This window comes from Sciurus vulgaris (genome assembly GCF_902686455.1).
Source record: "Sciurus vulgaris genome assembly, chromosome: 6".
NCBI classification, from domain to species: Eukaryota; Metazoa; Chordata; class Mammalia; order Rodentia; family Sciuridae; genus Sciurus; species Sciurus vulgaris.
In genome coordinates this window covers 43,043,134-43,059,308 of record NC_136466.1, presented here as the reverse complement: position 1 = coordinate 43,059,308, position 16,175 = coordinate 43,043,134, and the positions used below count along the sequence as shown (strand labels likewise).

Genomic DNA, 16,175 nt, shown 5'->3' with positions numbered 1-16,175 from the left:
TTTTTAAAAAGAAAGTAGGGCTAATTTTAAAAATAGTGTAAGGTTTTACCTGTACGATTCTAGAAGATCCACAATTTCAGTCTGCCCAAAGTGTTTAGCCCAATCTAAAGCCATCCTGCCAAAATTCAAAGATATTAGACTAAAACAGAGAAATAATTTTCTCAAAATTATAAAACTATTCACTCAAAATTATGTATTTACCCATTAGAAATGTATTAACATTCATTACATAGTTTTTCTTTCTTTTCTTTTCTTTTATTTATTTATTTATTTATTTTTTTGGTGGTACTGACTGAGGAATTAAACCCAGGGGTGCATCATACATACCCAGTCCTATTTATTTATTTATTTATTTGTTTGTTTATTTATTTATTTATTTTTGAAACAGGATCTCACTAAGTTGCCAAGGCTGGTCTTGAACTTGTGATCCTCCTGTCTCAGCCCAAGTACCTGGGATTACACCCAGTTCACAATTGTTTTTAATTTAAAGATAAACATAAAAAAATTCAAAAAAGATACGTGCAACTACACAAAGACACAAAGAATGGATATAATTTAAAATTACCAGCCATTTGATGCTTTACTATGGACATTGGCTCCCATGCTAATTAACTGCTCTACTTGACTTGCAAAACCTCGTCCTGCAGCAACCATCAGAGCTGTTGCACTGGTTTCACTATGTCTGTAATCAACTAAAAGAAAGAAAGAATAAATCAAACTGTTAAATTTCTAAAATATTTAAAACTATTTTGTTTTTTAAATTTAAGTGGCAGAATTTTTCTGTTCCTTCACTTTACATGATACATTATATAAACCCTCAAATCAGATCATCCAAGGAAATCTGTTAGTGATAAGCCCTTATCTAAACCGATGGAATAGAGATTGTTAGTGTGAAGGTAGAAGGAATGATGGCTATTAAACCATTTAAAGCTCATCCTTATAATTAAAACAGGAAAGGAATGCTACTAGCTTGTCAAACCCTTAAATAATGATCTTAAATCTAGATATTGCTTTAATCACCAAATGACAAGACATACTTCAAGAATTAAAAAGTTAATCTTCATCAATGACTAGCAATGAATGCTTAAAAGCTTCAAGCAAAGTTCATGACAATTTTCTGTTGGTTTTGCTTTACACTTACTTAAAACATAGTCCCAAAATACTTCATAAGAATGTTTTAGCCCATTTACTGTTGCTATAACTTCAGAGACTGGGTGCTATAACCTGAGACTGGGTAATTTTTAGAAGAAAGAGGTTTATTTAGCTAACAGTTCTGGAGGTCCAAGTTCTGGAGGTCCAACAACCTGGCACTGATGTTTGTTCAGTTTCCATGAGAGGCAAGAAGTGCTCAACTCATAACAGAGAAGTAGTGCTTAATGCAGAAGGGGCCAAGCATGTGGCGGTAGCTTCCCTTATTAATAACCTACTCTTAGGGTATTCAATCCAATCCTATCAGAGCAAGAACTCACACCTTTGAGAAAAGCACTAATTTTCTCTAATGACCTAATCAGTTCTTAAAGGTCCCAACACCCCTCAACTGGGGATCAAACCTCAACCTGAATTTTGGTGGGGACAAACCATATCCAAACCATAGCAAGGAACACTGGCAAAAAGTTTACTTCTCATAGAAAACCTCCATAAGAAGATAATTTCAGTTCCATTAAAAGTTCCTTCCAAGAATATATTTTTCAAGCAATTCAAATATAATTGCTTAGGATTAATTTGCTTAAATTACAAAAACTGATATTTTTAAGAAAGAATTCATCCCTGGGAACAAACCTCAGGGTATAATTTAAGAAAATTACAAAAGAAAAAATTTGATTTTCCATATGTATGCAATTATCTTCATTATTTAATTAATACCCTAAAATATGTATCCATATCACTATACACAGAGGTTTTTAAGTGGGGAAGGAATGTACAAGAGAATTACCTCAGGCTTTTGTTTTTTGGATTTTATTTTTTTAAAGAGGTTCTACATTCACTGCAAAATCGAGAGCAAAATAAAATAAAATAAAATAAAATATCCCATATGCCCTCTGCCCTACAATGTATAGCCTCTCCCATTATCTACCAAAATGGTAAATTTGTTAACAACTGATACCTCATCACCCAAATTCTACAGGTGTTATACATTCTATGGGTTTGGAAAGTGTTTAATGACTTTTATTTTTATTTATTATTTTTGGAAACATAGACGCTCGATTATCACTATTAGAGAAGCAAGTTACTTCATCATGAGGAGAAAAAGATAACCTAGATAGCAAAGGAATGGGGACTCCAAGTAATAGCAACGAACTACGGTTTCTTGCCAACAACCATGAGTGAACCTTTCTAGAAGCAGATCATCCAGCCCCAATAAATCCTTAGATGCCTATAGCCCTCCCCTCCACACTAACAGCTTAAATGTACCTCATGAGAGCCTAGAGTCAGACTACTCAGGTAAGTAACTCCTAATTCTTAACTCTCGGGAAGTATGCAACAATAAATGTTTGTGACGCTAAGCTTTGAACTCATTTGTTATATAGCAAAAGATGACTAGTATGGTAAGTACAACATAAAATGGCTAGTCTTACTAATTATTAGCTACTTCTACAGGATCACATGGGGAAAATGATGGCACTAAAAAGAAATCTATAAAGGTCACAATTTCTTGGATCACATGAAGCATTTCAACCAAGAGTAGAGATATTAGAGATTAACAAAAAGTTGGAAAGTGAAGAAATGTTCATAAAGCTACCATAGCAGTTTTGTCTTCTTCAAATGGCTAAAGATATTAGAATATTAGACTCAGGAAAACATATAAACAAGGAATGTAGGACCACAAGATGACCATTACCAAAGTAATATAGTATTCTCTACAGAACTATCTAGAAAGACAGTCAAGGATAATACTTAAATACTTAAAATGCAATATTGTCTCAGACTTTTAATCTTGTAACTTTCAAGTAAGATTGCAAAATTCTTCAGAGTAATATCTTTTCAAAATGAAAAAAAGAGAATGCCAGAAAACTGAAGACGAACAAATATCCACACTTTCAAATACAAAACATTATTTCTCAAAATACAGATTTCCAAAAAATTATGAACGTTATAAGAGTACATCAATAGGAGCCAAAATACATTTACGAAGAATAAAAAATGACAAAAGATCCTTATTTAAGAGGTTTGTCAGACCAGTAGACATACAGGATTATAACTGATTAAACAATCAGACCTACATATTATCTAAAGTCTTTTGTTGCATACCACAATGTTTGGACTTTGACCTAACCCTATCAAATCAATAAACTGAGATAGTTTATTAATATTAAGTTGTTAAACAGAAAATATGGGCCAAATAGAATGTAATATGAAATTTAAAAGGAATAAATTCTATGTCTTAAATTCAAAATAACTCAGAATAATAAATACATGATTGGGGTTAATTTAATAAAATGTTAAAAAAGAACGAGAATTTTCAGAGACATAAAAACCAATAAGACAATGTGTTTGGCAAAGAGGTAGACCGAATTAATATAAATAGAGTAGATATTTTTTAGGCTAATAGACCTATTCCTCCTAATATAGTTATGAAAAGATTAAACTCAGAACTGAGCACTATGCTTTTTAGAAGGATAAAACTTAAAACATGTCCAAAGAAGGCAGACCAGGGCAGAATGGGACTGGACACCATGTGTTTTTTTGGTTTTGTTTTGTTTTGTTTTTGCAAAAAAAGCAGTTGAAGTAATAGCTCAGGGAACAAAAAACTTCAAGGAAAAATAATAACTATGTTCACATACCTGAAAGTCTGTCAGACATATATACATACTAAATTTCTTCATTATCACACCATAAGCAGAAAAGGGTAGAAGCAGATGGGTTTCACTTCAGCATATTACAAAACAACATATTATATGTTGCAATTAAAAAAATCCAAATTTGAAAGAATATCCTCAAGAAAATTAAGTGAACTACTGTCGTCAAACATGTTCAAACAATTTATCATTTGGTAAAGATGTTTTTAAAAGTAATAGCATTATTGAACACACAGTTTGAAAGATGTACTATGAACTTCTGAGAACCCAGAGATGTATAAAATAGACAAGGTTTCTGCCCTCATGCATGGTACATGAAACAGGTAGGAAAAAAATTAAAAATGTATGATATCAAGAATTGAAAGGACAAAAAAGAACAACAAAACAGGGTAAGGATAAATAGGCAGAAAAGGATACACTTTTAGTAAGCAGAAAAGACCTGAGAAGGCAATATCTAAGCAGAGTCTGAAATTAAGGGGGCACTGAACCACATAAATTTTAGGAAGAGCATTCCAGACAAAAAAACCAACAAACCAAAGGCCAAAAGATGGGACTGTGTCAGCATCTATGAAAAAAAGCAAGACGACAGGTATGTCTAAAGCACAATGAACAAAAAACAGAATGGTAGAAAATTAGATGAAAAAGGCAAAGATGCAATCACAGAAAGGACTTTGATTTTCATTCACAATGTAGGAGCAAGCATGGAAAAGTTTAGAGTAGGACAGTGGCAGTTTTCCAAAAATCAATATGGTTGTTCTATAGAGAACAAAATGCAACATAAAAATAGAAGGAGTTAGTGGGCTACCACAACATCAGAAGAGAAATGTGGGCTTGGATTAGAATGGTGGCAGGGGAAATAAAATGTGATCAGAGAAGGTATATTTTAGAGAATCAAGTCAATGGACTTGCTAATGGATTATATATGGTTTATGAGATCAAGGTCAAGGATGAGTCTACATATAATTTGTTGCCTTAGCAACTAAGGTGAATGGTAGTGCCCACTTAACTATAAAGGAAAACATGAGGGAAAAGAGCAGGTTGGGAAGGAAGTAAACAGTGAAGGAACCAAAAGGTGTTTGGGACATATACAATTTTACTCACCTAACAGACAAGAAACTAGAAGTGGCAAGTGATCAGGTATATTAAAGTCAGTGAGGAAGTTAGACTGCAGATTATAAAAATGAGAGGTCATTTAAAATGTATGTGTACTACATGACTAAATGAGATCCATGTAACAAGCAACTGTAAATAGAAGTTAAGGTCTAAGCATCAAGCCTAGGACATTTCATGTTTAGAGGTCAGAAAAAAGGAGAAAGATCCTCTCAAGGAAACCAAGAGGTTATAGTCAGAAAAATGAAAGAAAATAAGCCAAGTATGAAATATCAGCTGTTGATTAAAGATGATGTTTCAAAAAGGGAATGATCAACAATAATTACAATACTACTGAGAGGTTTAAATTACAATAATACTGAGAGGTTTAGGTGAGGAGATAAGCTATTGACATTTATATGCTTTCCAACAATTCACTCTGCCTTTTGCCTAGAAGCCTACAGAATTCTGAAATTCACCATAATCATCTAACAAAATGAGGATAACTCATCAGTGGAAAATATATCACATAATATAATGTATGTACATACAAATTAGAATTTGAGCCCATATAACAAAAGATATACTAAAATTTTTCATTTACTAAATGAGCAATCTACAGCAAAAGTTATTACCCATTGTTTTCTTCCCTTTTTTTTTTTTTTTTTGAAATCAGAAATCTCTTTGAGAACCTAAGAAATTATTTCCTAGGGAGTAGGATTAGGGGGACCAGAATGTATGTATGTATTTTTGTAAATAATCATCATGTATATACAGACCTCATGAAATTATTCTGAAGATACTGGGTTAGATCCCTGATTTAACACAACACTTATCAATTCCACTATGACATGCTAATAAGATCCTGATTATTACATTTGACATAAAATAATACTCCAAAAAATCAAATTATTGAGTGTGAACAAAAATGTAGCATATACATTTTGAATTAAACTATAGTTGTACCATAACTGCAATAGTAATTTACAAATTCAAATAAACTTACCACTAACATTTTCAGTTAAAATGAGGTGAAAGACCTGAGCAAATGCATCAACATCTTTATGTAACCATATGTCAGAAAGACAAGCATCCATTTCCTTGATTAACCATGGTTCAAGGCAATTCACATCTTTTTCTGTCTTTAAATAAAAAAAAAAAAAATTGTACATTACAAACAACTACACCGGCTTGCAAAGAATGGAAAATGGACACAATGGCAATAAGAACTACTAACCATATGACCATATGCCATTTTATATTATATGTATTATAGCAAAATTCCTCATTCCAATTCCTCATTCCATCTCACAAACTTTATGACTCACAATGCTATTATCCTGTTCTTACATTAATCCTTTATCTGAGATTGAGTTTGTAAACAAAGAACTATGATCCAGGCACAACATTAACTAATTGTACTTCTGATAGAATTTTCCTAAATGTATCTATACATCAGTTATTTGCTCTTCCAACTATAGATCAGAGGAAGCATCACCTGGAGTTTTTTAACACTGATGCCAGGTCCCACTCCACAGAAGGAACTTCAGATTCTAATTTTTTTTTGGGCGGGGGAGCGGAGTTGGGAGCGGTGCCAGGGAATGAACTCAGAGGCACTCGACCACTGAGCCATATCCCCAGCCCTATGTTGTATTTTATTTAGAGATAGGAGTCTCACTGAGTTGCTTAGCACCTCACTTTTTCAGAGGCTGGCCTCAGTCCCACAAGCTGCTGGGATTACAGGTGCACACCACTGTGCCCAGACAGAATCTTTATTATAGAGGACCAGGTTCCACAGAACTTTAAAAGCTCCTCAGGTAATGTAATTGTCAGCAAGGTCACTAATTTACATGGTCAAAATGCTGTTCATAGACTCAAATGGATCTCCCCTATACTAAATTAACAATTTTAAAACATTCCTTTTTTTTTAGGCTTTTAATTGGTACATTACAATTGTACATGAGAGTGGGATTCATTATGCCGTATTCACTCATACATACACATAATTTGATCAATTTCATTCTCCAGTACATTCATTCCCTTTTCCTTTCTTTCCTCCCCTAATCCAATCACTCTACTCTGTTAAAACTTTAATTTTTAAAACTCATGTACAGTTAGTTCATTTGGATGCATTAGAATTTTGAACACTGAAAAAAAAAAAAACTGGAAGTATCTCTGCATTATGTATCTTCTCATGCTCAAAACACTTAAATTCTTTTCTAAAAAGAAACTTCAGGGTTAGGGGCAGAGCTCAGTGGTACAGTGCTTGACACCTAGCTTGAGAGTGGGGTGGAGGAGAAAGAAGAAAGAAAAGCTGTTCTTGAAAATATATAAATATGTTGTAGTTTAAGATAAACTAAGAGAATTACCCTTCAATTATGCAGTAAAAAATAATTACTTCAAAAAATATTCCTTAACCTACATAATTCTCACTCAAAATTGTGACACCAGTAAGGTCTTACCAGCTGACTAAAGACAGCATCACCACCATCATCCAATAAGTCATACTCTTCAGTCACATTTGGAACAGTTCTCTGTCTCTGAGATTCAGGCTTGAAAGTATTTTCTTGGGCTGAGTACCACTCTGTAAGTGTGGTTTGTTGTTTCTCTTCTAAATTAATTACCAAAGGAAAAATAATTAAATAAGTCCTTTCCTTTTTAAAATGCATTCCTTTGTTTAAAAAGTATTAAGTGAATCTGATATCACATAAAAAGCTGGTCTTATTTCGCAGTTACTTTTTAAACTATATCAAGACTATTTAGTATAATGTATTTTGCGAAACCACAAGGACATGTGTAACTCCTTAAAAACATCTATTGGTAAGAAGCTTACTTCTAAGTAAGTCCAGAATTAAAAGAAGAGTATTTTTATCCGTATTATACATATTGTTTAAATTAATGACTAATATTCATATAACATTTACAGAAAATTAATTAAACTCCTACCACCAAGCCAGTTGTTTAACATACAATTACATATAATTCAAAAGTTTGAAAAGTTTCAAGATATAGGAATTTCAAAATTTACATATAAGTGATTCTGCACTGCATTGATAAACTTTTGAAGTGAAGAATTCAAACGAGTTGATATTTATCTATTGTCATACAAAGTAAACAAAGGAATCAAAGTCTGAAGCCAGTACCACGATGACCAATGCAACTAAAAGTAAAAAAGAATCTAAACCCCAATTTGAAAGCTGAAATATAGTATGAGATGTTTTAATAGTCAAATGTTATATGTGAAATACACATGTAATCCCAGAAGACTATGAGGATTTGAAAATCTTCACATTTTTATGCAAGATAAGCCCATATTTGCTCAGGTGCTACTCTTTTTACTCCCATTCCCACCTAAGAGATAAGTGGTAAGCAACCACCATATTCTCCTTTGCTTCCTGAAAAGAATGGTTGAATCTTTGGGTGTAAATATACTCAAACCTCCTCAATTCTGGTATCCACTTTCAATTCCTTTTCATAAATTGCCACTCTCAGAACACGAACCAGAATGCAAAGGTATATTTGGGATAATAATCTAACATAATTTTCCACAAATATTTGCAAGAGAATAACACTTTCAAGTGTCCTTATACTTCCATAGGATAAAGAGGAGTACTCCAAAAAAATCATTTTCAATAGTAATTTCTTTTATATTTCTTTGATAAAAAGTTTACCTTGCGAAACCCAGAATAGCTAAAGCAATCCTCAGTAGAAAGAGTGAAGCAGGGGGTATCGCAATACCAGATCCTCAACTCTATTACAAAGCAATAGTAACAAAAATGGCATGGTATTGGTACCAAAATAGACAGGTAGATCAATGGTACAGAATAGAGGACATGGACACAAACCCAAAGAAATACAATTTTCTCATACTAGACAAAGGTGCCAAAAATATGCAATGGAGAAAAGATAGCCTCTTCAACAAATGGTGCTGGGAAAACTGAAATCCATATGCAAAAGAATGAAACTAAACCCATATCTCTCACCCTACACAAAACTCAATTCCCAATGGATCAAGGACCTCGGAATCAGACCAGAGGCCCTGCATCTTATAGAAGAAAAAGTAGGTCCAAACCTTCAACTTGTTGGCTTAGGATCAGACTTCCTTAACAGGACTCCCATAGCACAAGAAATAAAAGCTAGAATCAACCACTGGGATAGATTCAAACTAAAAAGCTTTCTCTCAGCAAAGGAAACTATCAGTAATGTGAAGAGAGAGCCTACAGAGTGGGAGAATATCTTTGCCACTCATACTTCAGATAGAGTGCTAATTTTCAGAATCTATAAAGAACTCAAAAAACTTTACACCAAGAATACAAATAATCCAATCAATAAATGGGCTAAGGAAATGAACAGACACTTCACAGAAGATCTACAAGCAATCAACAGATATATGAAAAAATGTTCAACATCTCTAGTAGTAAGAGAAATGCAAATCAAAACTACCCTAAGATTTCATCTCACCCCAATTAGAATGGCGATTATCAAGAACACAAGCAACAATAGGTGTTGGCGAGGATGTGGGGAAAAAGGTACACTCATACATTGCTGGTGGGGTTGCAAATTAGTGCAGCCACTCTGGAAAGCAGTATGGAGATTCCTCAGAAAGCTTGGAATGGAACCACCATTTGACCCAGCTATCCCACTCCTTGGCCTATACCCAAAGGATTTAAAATCAGCATACTACAGAGATACAGCCACATCAATGTTCATAGCTGCTCAATTCACCATAGCCAGATTGTGGAACCAACCTAGATGCCCTTCAGTTGATGAATGGATAAAGAAACTGTGGCATATATATACAATGGAATATTACTCCACCATGAAGAACGATAAAATTATGGCATTTGAAGGCAAATGGATAAAATTGGAGGATATCATGCTAAGTGAGATAAGCCAATCTCAAAAAACTAAAGGACGAATGATCTCGCTGGTAAGCGGATGAGGACATATAAGGGGGGGTAGGAGGGTTTAGCGTTAGGGTTAGGGTTAGGTTTAGGGTTAGGGATAAGGAGGGTGGTAAGAATGGAAGAAGGAAGGACTGTATAGAGGGAAAAGAGGGATGGGAGGGGTGGGGGGAAGGGAAAAATACCAGAATGAATCAAACAACATTGCCCTATGTAAATTTATGATTTTTAATTAAAATTTTAAAAAAAGTTTACCTCGCTGTTTTTCTTTTTTGTACTTTAACATTTCTTTGTTCGTATATCCAGTAGTTCTTAAAATATCTTCCAGAAACATTTCTTTTACTTCAAATGGTCTTCCCTGTACTAAATAATAGAAGTTAAAAAAAAATCAATTTGCATCTTAGAGATAATTGACATAAAAACATCAGAATCCCAAGTTAATGATCCTGAGTGTAATATTCAAATGCAATACCAAAGTTCAAGTGACCTGCACAAATTATCTTTTAAATATAACTTCGAGTTTCAGACAACTGTCTATAATACAATTTTCTTTTAAACAACTGTTCATCTGCTTATTTTTTTCCAGTGTTTATTATCTACCTATTATGTGTCCAGCATCACATTAGGCACCACAAATAGAAATGGCAAACAGAAATAGAGCTATTTCCTGTACCCATGAGGCATACTAGCAGAGGAGACAGACATTAATCCAATAATCCAGAAAAATGTAATAATAGAGTTGTGAAAAGTTCTATGAGAGAAGTGCAAGACAACATAACAGTATATAATAGAAGGATCTGACCAAACCAAAAAAAGCATCTTCACTGAGAAAACAAGGAACAAGAGAAGCAGATAAGCGAAGTAAATATGCTCTATGAAAAGGAAAGCACATGCAATGAACAAAAACAGCTTCTGTAAAGTCCCTATAGTGGAAAGAAGCATGTTTTCAAGAAACAAAAAGGCCAACCTACTTGGAAAATGGTGGGAAACAGGGAGCAGAGAGAGGACTGTAGTTCAAGATGAGGTAAGAGAACTAGATATCTCATCAAGGGTTTAAGTCTTTGCCCTGAAATAAGGCCATTCAAAAATTTAAGTCCAGGAAGTATTAAACATCATAATTCCACTTCAAAAACACAATTCTGGATGCAATATGAAGAATGAATTTAAAAAATGCAATAGAATCAGATCAGGTAGGAACTACTGTAATTCACTGCAATAATTTAAATGAGACTGGAGATGACTAAAAATGGAAGAGTAGTAGATAGACTTTGAAAACAGAAGGTGAACTACGTAGAATTTAGCACTACCTTGAATATGGGAGAATGATAAAGAAGCGTCAACTATGATTCTTAAATGTCTGACTTGCAAAACAAGAAGGATGTTACTCTAATATAATGAGAAGCAGAAAAGAGAAGCAGGTTGGCTAGTTGGAATGGGGGTATGGTTTCACATGTATCAAATGTACAGTGCTAAAACAAGCTTTCAATTAAGAGGTTTAGATTTTATGCTCCTAATCACCCAAGAAAATATTATGATAATATATAGGTTTGTGATTTAGGTGACTAGGTCAACAGTAGTATGATTAACCAAGACAGGCAACACAAGAAGAAAACCAAGTTTTGTAGATCAGTATTTAATTTGGGGTAGATTAGAAGTGAGCTGCCTGTAAGATATCTAAATTCAAAAATCTAAATTGAAAATAAAGATTCAAGAGTCATCAGTATACATGAGAAAACAGAAGTAAAGGGCATGAATGAGAACTTCCAGGGAACTAAGTATATATTTCCAATAGCCAGTGAAGTATATCACTGAGCAGGGAAAAAGGAAAGAAAACTAATGATAATAAAGGAAGAGAGAGTGAAAAAAAACAAAGAAATGGATCAAATGAATAATCCTAGAAAACACCATAATTTAGGCACTCTGAAAAAGAAGAGAAGACCACAAAGAAAGCACTATAATGTATAGCAAAATTCAGGAGGCAGTAGTACAAGATGTGAACATTTCACCAAAATTAAAAAATAAAAAAAAAAAAGAAGACCAACTGTGAGAAATAATACAGAAAATACAAATTAAGATCTCTGACTAGAGGTTGGGGTTGTAGCTCTGTGGTAGAGCACTTGCCTTGAAGGTATGAGGCACTAGATTTGATCCTCAGCACCACATAAAAAATAAATAAATAAAGCATGCCTGTAATCCTAGCAACTCAGGAGGCTGACAGGAGAATCTAGAGTTCAAAGCCAGCCTCAGCAACTCAGCGAGGCTCTAAGCAACTCAGCAAGACCCTGTCTCTAATAAAATATTTTAAAAGGGCTGGGGATGTGGCTCAGTGGTTAAGTGCTCCTGGGTTCAATTCCCAGTACCAAAAATAAATAAATAAATAAATACTTAGTAAAATCTGAATATTAGGTTTGGTAATTATGTCAGTGTCCCAAAAAAAAAAAAAAAAAAAAAGTAAAAACTATTAAGTGAGCAGCCCTGTACACTTCAAAAATATGAAGCATTTCAGCCTTTTCAAAAAGTAAAATGGAAAAAGCTATTAAAATTAAAAATACAGTGTTTTACTACTCAGCAATTTTACTTTTAAGACCCATCCCTAGAAATAAGAATATGAATGTTCAAAAATAAAGGAATAGTTACGTAAGTCATAGTACATTCATATTATGAAATACTAAAGCAGCTGCTTAAAATAATGAACTAGATTCAGAGCTACTGAACTGGAGAACTGTTCATGATTTACTGTCATATAAACAAAGCAAATTACAAGTAATATATTAGGTATGCACTCATTTTTGTAAAACCAATTTTTATAAGCCTTATATATATGTAATACATTTGCATATATTTTAAGAACCTGGTCAACCTTAGTAAGTTGATACAAACAATGCTTTTAAAATTCACAGTATCAGGAAATAAGAAATGGAACAAAAAGATAGGGCCAACTGTGAACTTTTTCTCAATGTACAAAGAAAACACATAGAACTATACAACTTTTGTAACTTTTGGAAAGGAATTTATAATTTTTAAGAATTGGAAACAAACAGTTTTTATTAAAGAACAAGAGCAAAAATTAAATGTGAGAATATTCAGAAGTGAATGATAAGTAAACATGGGAGCCCTAGTTTACAAAGGAATCTAGCAATAAAAGGAAGAAGCTAGAGATCGGAATTTAAAGGGAAACAGGATCAAAATAAGGCATACTTCTTTTTAAGATTAGAGAATTGGGTTTACTTACAACATGAAAGAGCTATAGATGGAAAAAGAGAAGTCTAAAACAGAGAACTATGAAATTGACCTCATAAGAAACAGAAATGGATGACCTCTACTTCTGAGCATTCTCCAATTTTTGTTAGAAAAAAATACAAAATCATACCCTGAAGTATTCTTTCATAAAAATTATATAAGGAAATTTATAATTTAACTTACTATATATCACTGGACAACTTCCAAAATATCTTATAAAAAGATTTACATCCAAGGCAGCACTAGAAAGAATTAGTTTCAAAGTTGGATGCTTTTGCAACAAATCTCTTAACTTTGTAAGTAAAAAATCACTAAATCGATCCCTTTCATGCACTTCATCCTGCAGTAAACAGAAATAAAACAATGGAACAGTTAAAAGATTATGGAGGACTAAAATACTGGCACTGCAGGACTTACATTAATTCAAATTAAATGTGCATAAGCCCAATCAAAATTAGTGGAACTTTTGTATTATGGACAATTTAGAAATAATCGGACATTAACAACTTAATGTGGATGAAAAAAGTACTGCCTTTTTCCCACAGAATATGACTATAAAAACTATAATGAATTCAAATTAGTTATGTTTCTGTTAACATCAGTCACATGTACATTCTTTGATTTTCATAAGTTATCAAAAGTTCTTATTAAAAACGTGTAGATTAAAAACAATCTAATATTTTTATAGTACAAAGTGGTTAAAGGTTAGAATTCTTTAATAAGAGGGTAACTCATCTTTTTATTCCATCATCAGCTAATTAATTTAACAGCTTAACCATGAAATTAAATGACTATAAAGTACACCCTTACTACTGGGAAAATGATATTGAAGGAGGGATCAGATGACTAAGTACAGAAATAAAACTTTCACAATTTCTAGAGAACTCTAAGTACTTACATCATTTTCACATATGAAAATTTTTACATTTTTTAAAACTACCTACTTGTTCTATTTTCCCTCATATGATCTGATAGTACAAAAGTTAATACCAAGTATTTATTTCTAATAATTACAGCACCAAAATAATTTGATCAAAATAGCATTTTCAAAACAAAAAATTAGCTTTCATTTTTACCCTATTCTACAAATGTAATTATGTATTTAACTATTATGCAATCTGAGTTACATATCACAAATTTGGCAATATTCTTACCACAATAACATGTGTCACAGTTGACAATGTACTATCTCCTGCCATCAATGTACGAAGCAATACTCCATTAGTGCAAAATGTCAGAAGCGTCTTTGGAGAAACCCTTTTTACAAAATCAAAATAAAGTGCATAATTACAAATCTTGTATGTAATTAAAACTGTTACATTAAATGCTGGCCTTATATTACTTTAATAAGTATTACTAAAATTATAGTATACTAGTATGTACAGTTTATTAGCAAAGTTATAAAAATACTTTGTGTCTAACAATCTCACAAATGTATTATTACTAATAGTTTTCTATTACTAGGTAATGTATTAGGGTTTTAAAAAAACCTTAAAAACTTTTTGCTCAGAGAAAAGAACTACATCACAAATGAAATCAACCTTTTTAATCTCTACTGAAAACAAACAAATGGTACTTCTTTGTGAAGGAGGTATTATCATCCCTAGTGGAGGTCAAGCATCCTTAATTCAAAAAGCCAAAATTCAAAGTGCTCAAAAAGTTTCAGATTTCAGAGCATTCTGGACTATGGCTATTCAACCAGAAAGTTTATACAAATACTCTAAAATTCAGAAAACTCCAAAATCTGATACACTTCTGCTCCCAAGTATTTAGAACAAAGAATCCTCAGCCAATACCAATGACATTAAAACATAGTTACTAACATTTACTGAGTGCTTACTATAAACTTTATATCAAATCTGTGCTCTACATGCCTTTTTAATCTCTTTTTATAGAAGAAATTGAGGTTAAAAAAAAATTTGCACTAGATTATGAAACTGTGAGATCTGTATCTGTAATCCAAACTTTTTCCAACTATTCAAAATCTCACTAAGTTTAGGCATGACTTCAACATCCAAACATAAACTTACTTGGAAAAAATGATCATTTAACTTATCAACAAACACAATGTCTATTTTTAATGTATATACATTTAGTCTTTTCTAAGCATTAAAGAAGATACAAGGACTCGCTTTACCTGCTTTCTAATCGGATCTGATAACCAATTGTTTGACCAATCCTTTCCCTTCTCTCTGCAGCAACTCTTTCTGCCACAGCAATAGCAGCTAATCGTCTTGGTTGAGTACAAAATATACGGCAGGGGATACCATTTTTAAAGCAATCATCTAAAAGGAACTGAGGAATCTGAAATGAAAATGTTTAAATACTATAAAATGATGCACTTTGCATACCCTGAAAAATCCAAATAAATCAACTGAAACACCAATAGAACTAAAAAAGTTCTATAATGTTCAAATAAAATAATCATAAAATCAATAAGTTTCATGTAACTGGTAATAATCAACTAGAAAACAATTTTAAAAGATCTGGTTCTTGATAGATACTAAAATTAAAATATTTAAAATTAAATTTATCAGAAAGTATTTAAGGATTATATAAAGACTACAAAATGCTGTTGAAAAATAAAAGACCCAAATAAAGAAATATATTGTATTCCTAGATGAGAACAGTCACTATTGTTGTAAAAACTTTATTTCTCCCCCAAATCATCCTAAGTCAGTGAAACAATAATCTAAATTCCATTATGTTTTTTCAAATAGTGAAAAGCATAAAGAAAACAAATAGTCTATAATCCCAGGACTGGAAATACTTTTCTATAAATAAAATTCAAGCAGGTCATAAAGATTTAAAATAAGTCAAAGTCTTACCCAGCGTATAGCCAAATGCTCTCTATAAAACTACTTTTCAGTTTCTCATGAACCATTTCAATAAAAATAATTTACAAAATTATGGATACAAACTTTATTTAAATTGATTACTGTATTTAATGTTTATAATTTGCAGTTTTCTTTTAACCTGTGAGATCTACCTAATGCACTTTAAGAGGTATACATTCCATCTTATAGATGTGCTATAATTTAACAAATATGACTATACATCTAAGTAATTTTCAGTTTTTTAGGTTATTGGTATTATTGCTTGCTATTAACAATGCTGAAGTGAAATCTATTCTCCTGTACTTCTA

The 16,175-nt window shown here is 32.4% G+C and overlaps 1 protein-coding gene across 6 annotated transcripts in view; it reads right to left on the bottom strand.

Moving 5' to 3' along the window:
* Window positions 1-16,175, bottom strand: part of YTHDC2 (YTH N6-methyladenosine RNA binding protein C2) — a 75,337-nt gene that overhangs the window by 42,766 nt on the left and 16,396 nt on the right. For all 6 annotated transcript variants that reach the window (XM_079143870.1, XM_079143871.1, XM_079143875.1 and 3 more), the window contains 8 exons: window positions 15,168-15,334; window positions 14,185-14,287; window positions 13,214-13,370; window positions 10,046-10,153; window positions 7,349-7,497; window positions 5,893-6,028; window positions 566-692; window positions 50-115 (listed from right to left, as the gene is read on the bottom strand). In XM_079143870.1, coding sequence (XP_078999996.1) covers window positions 50-115; window positions 566-692; window positions 5,893-6,028; window positions 7,349-7,497; window positions 10,046-10,153; window positions 13,214-13,370; window positions 14,185-14,287; window positions 15,168-15,334 — 1,013 coding nt within the window. The remainder of the gene's footprint in view (window positions 1-49; window positions 116-565; window positions 693-5,892; window positions 6,029-7,348; window positions 7,498-10,045; window positions 10,154-13,213; window positions 13,371-14,184; window positions 14,288-15,167; window positions 15,335-16,175) is intronic.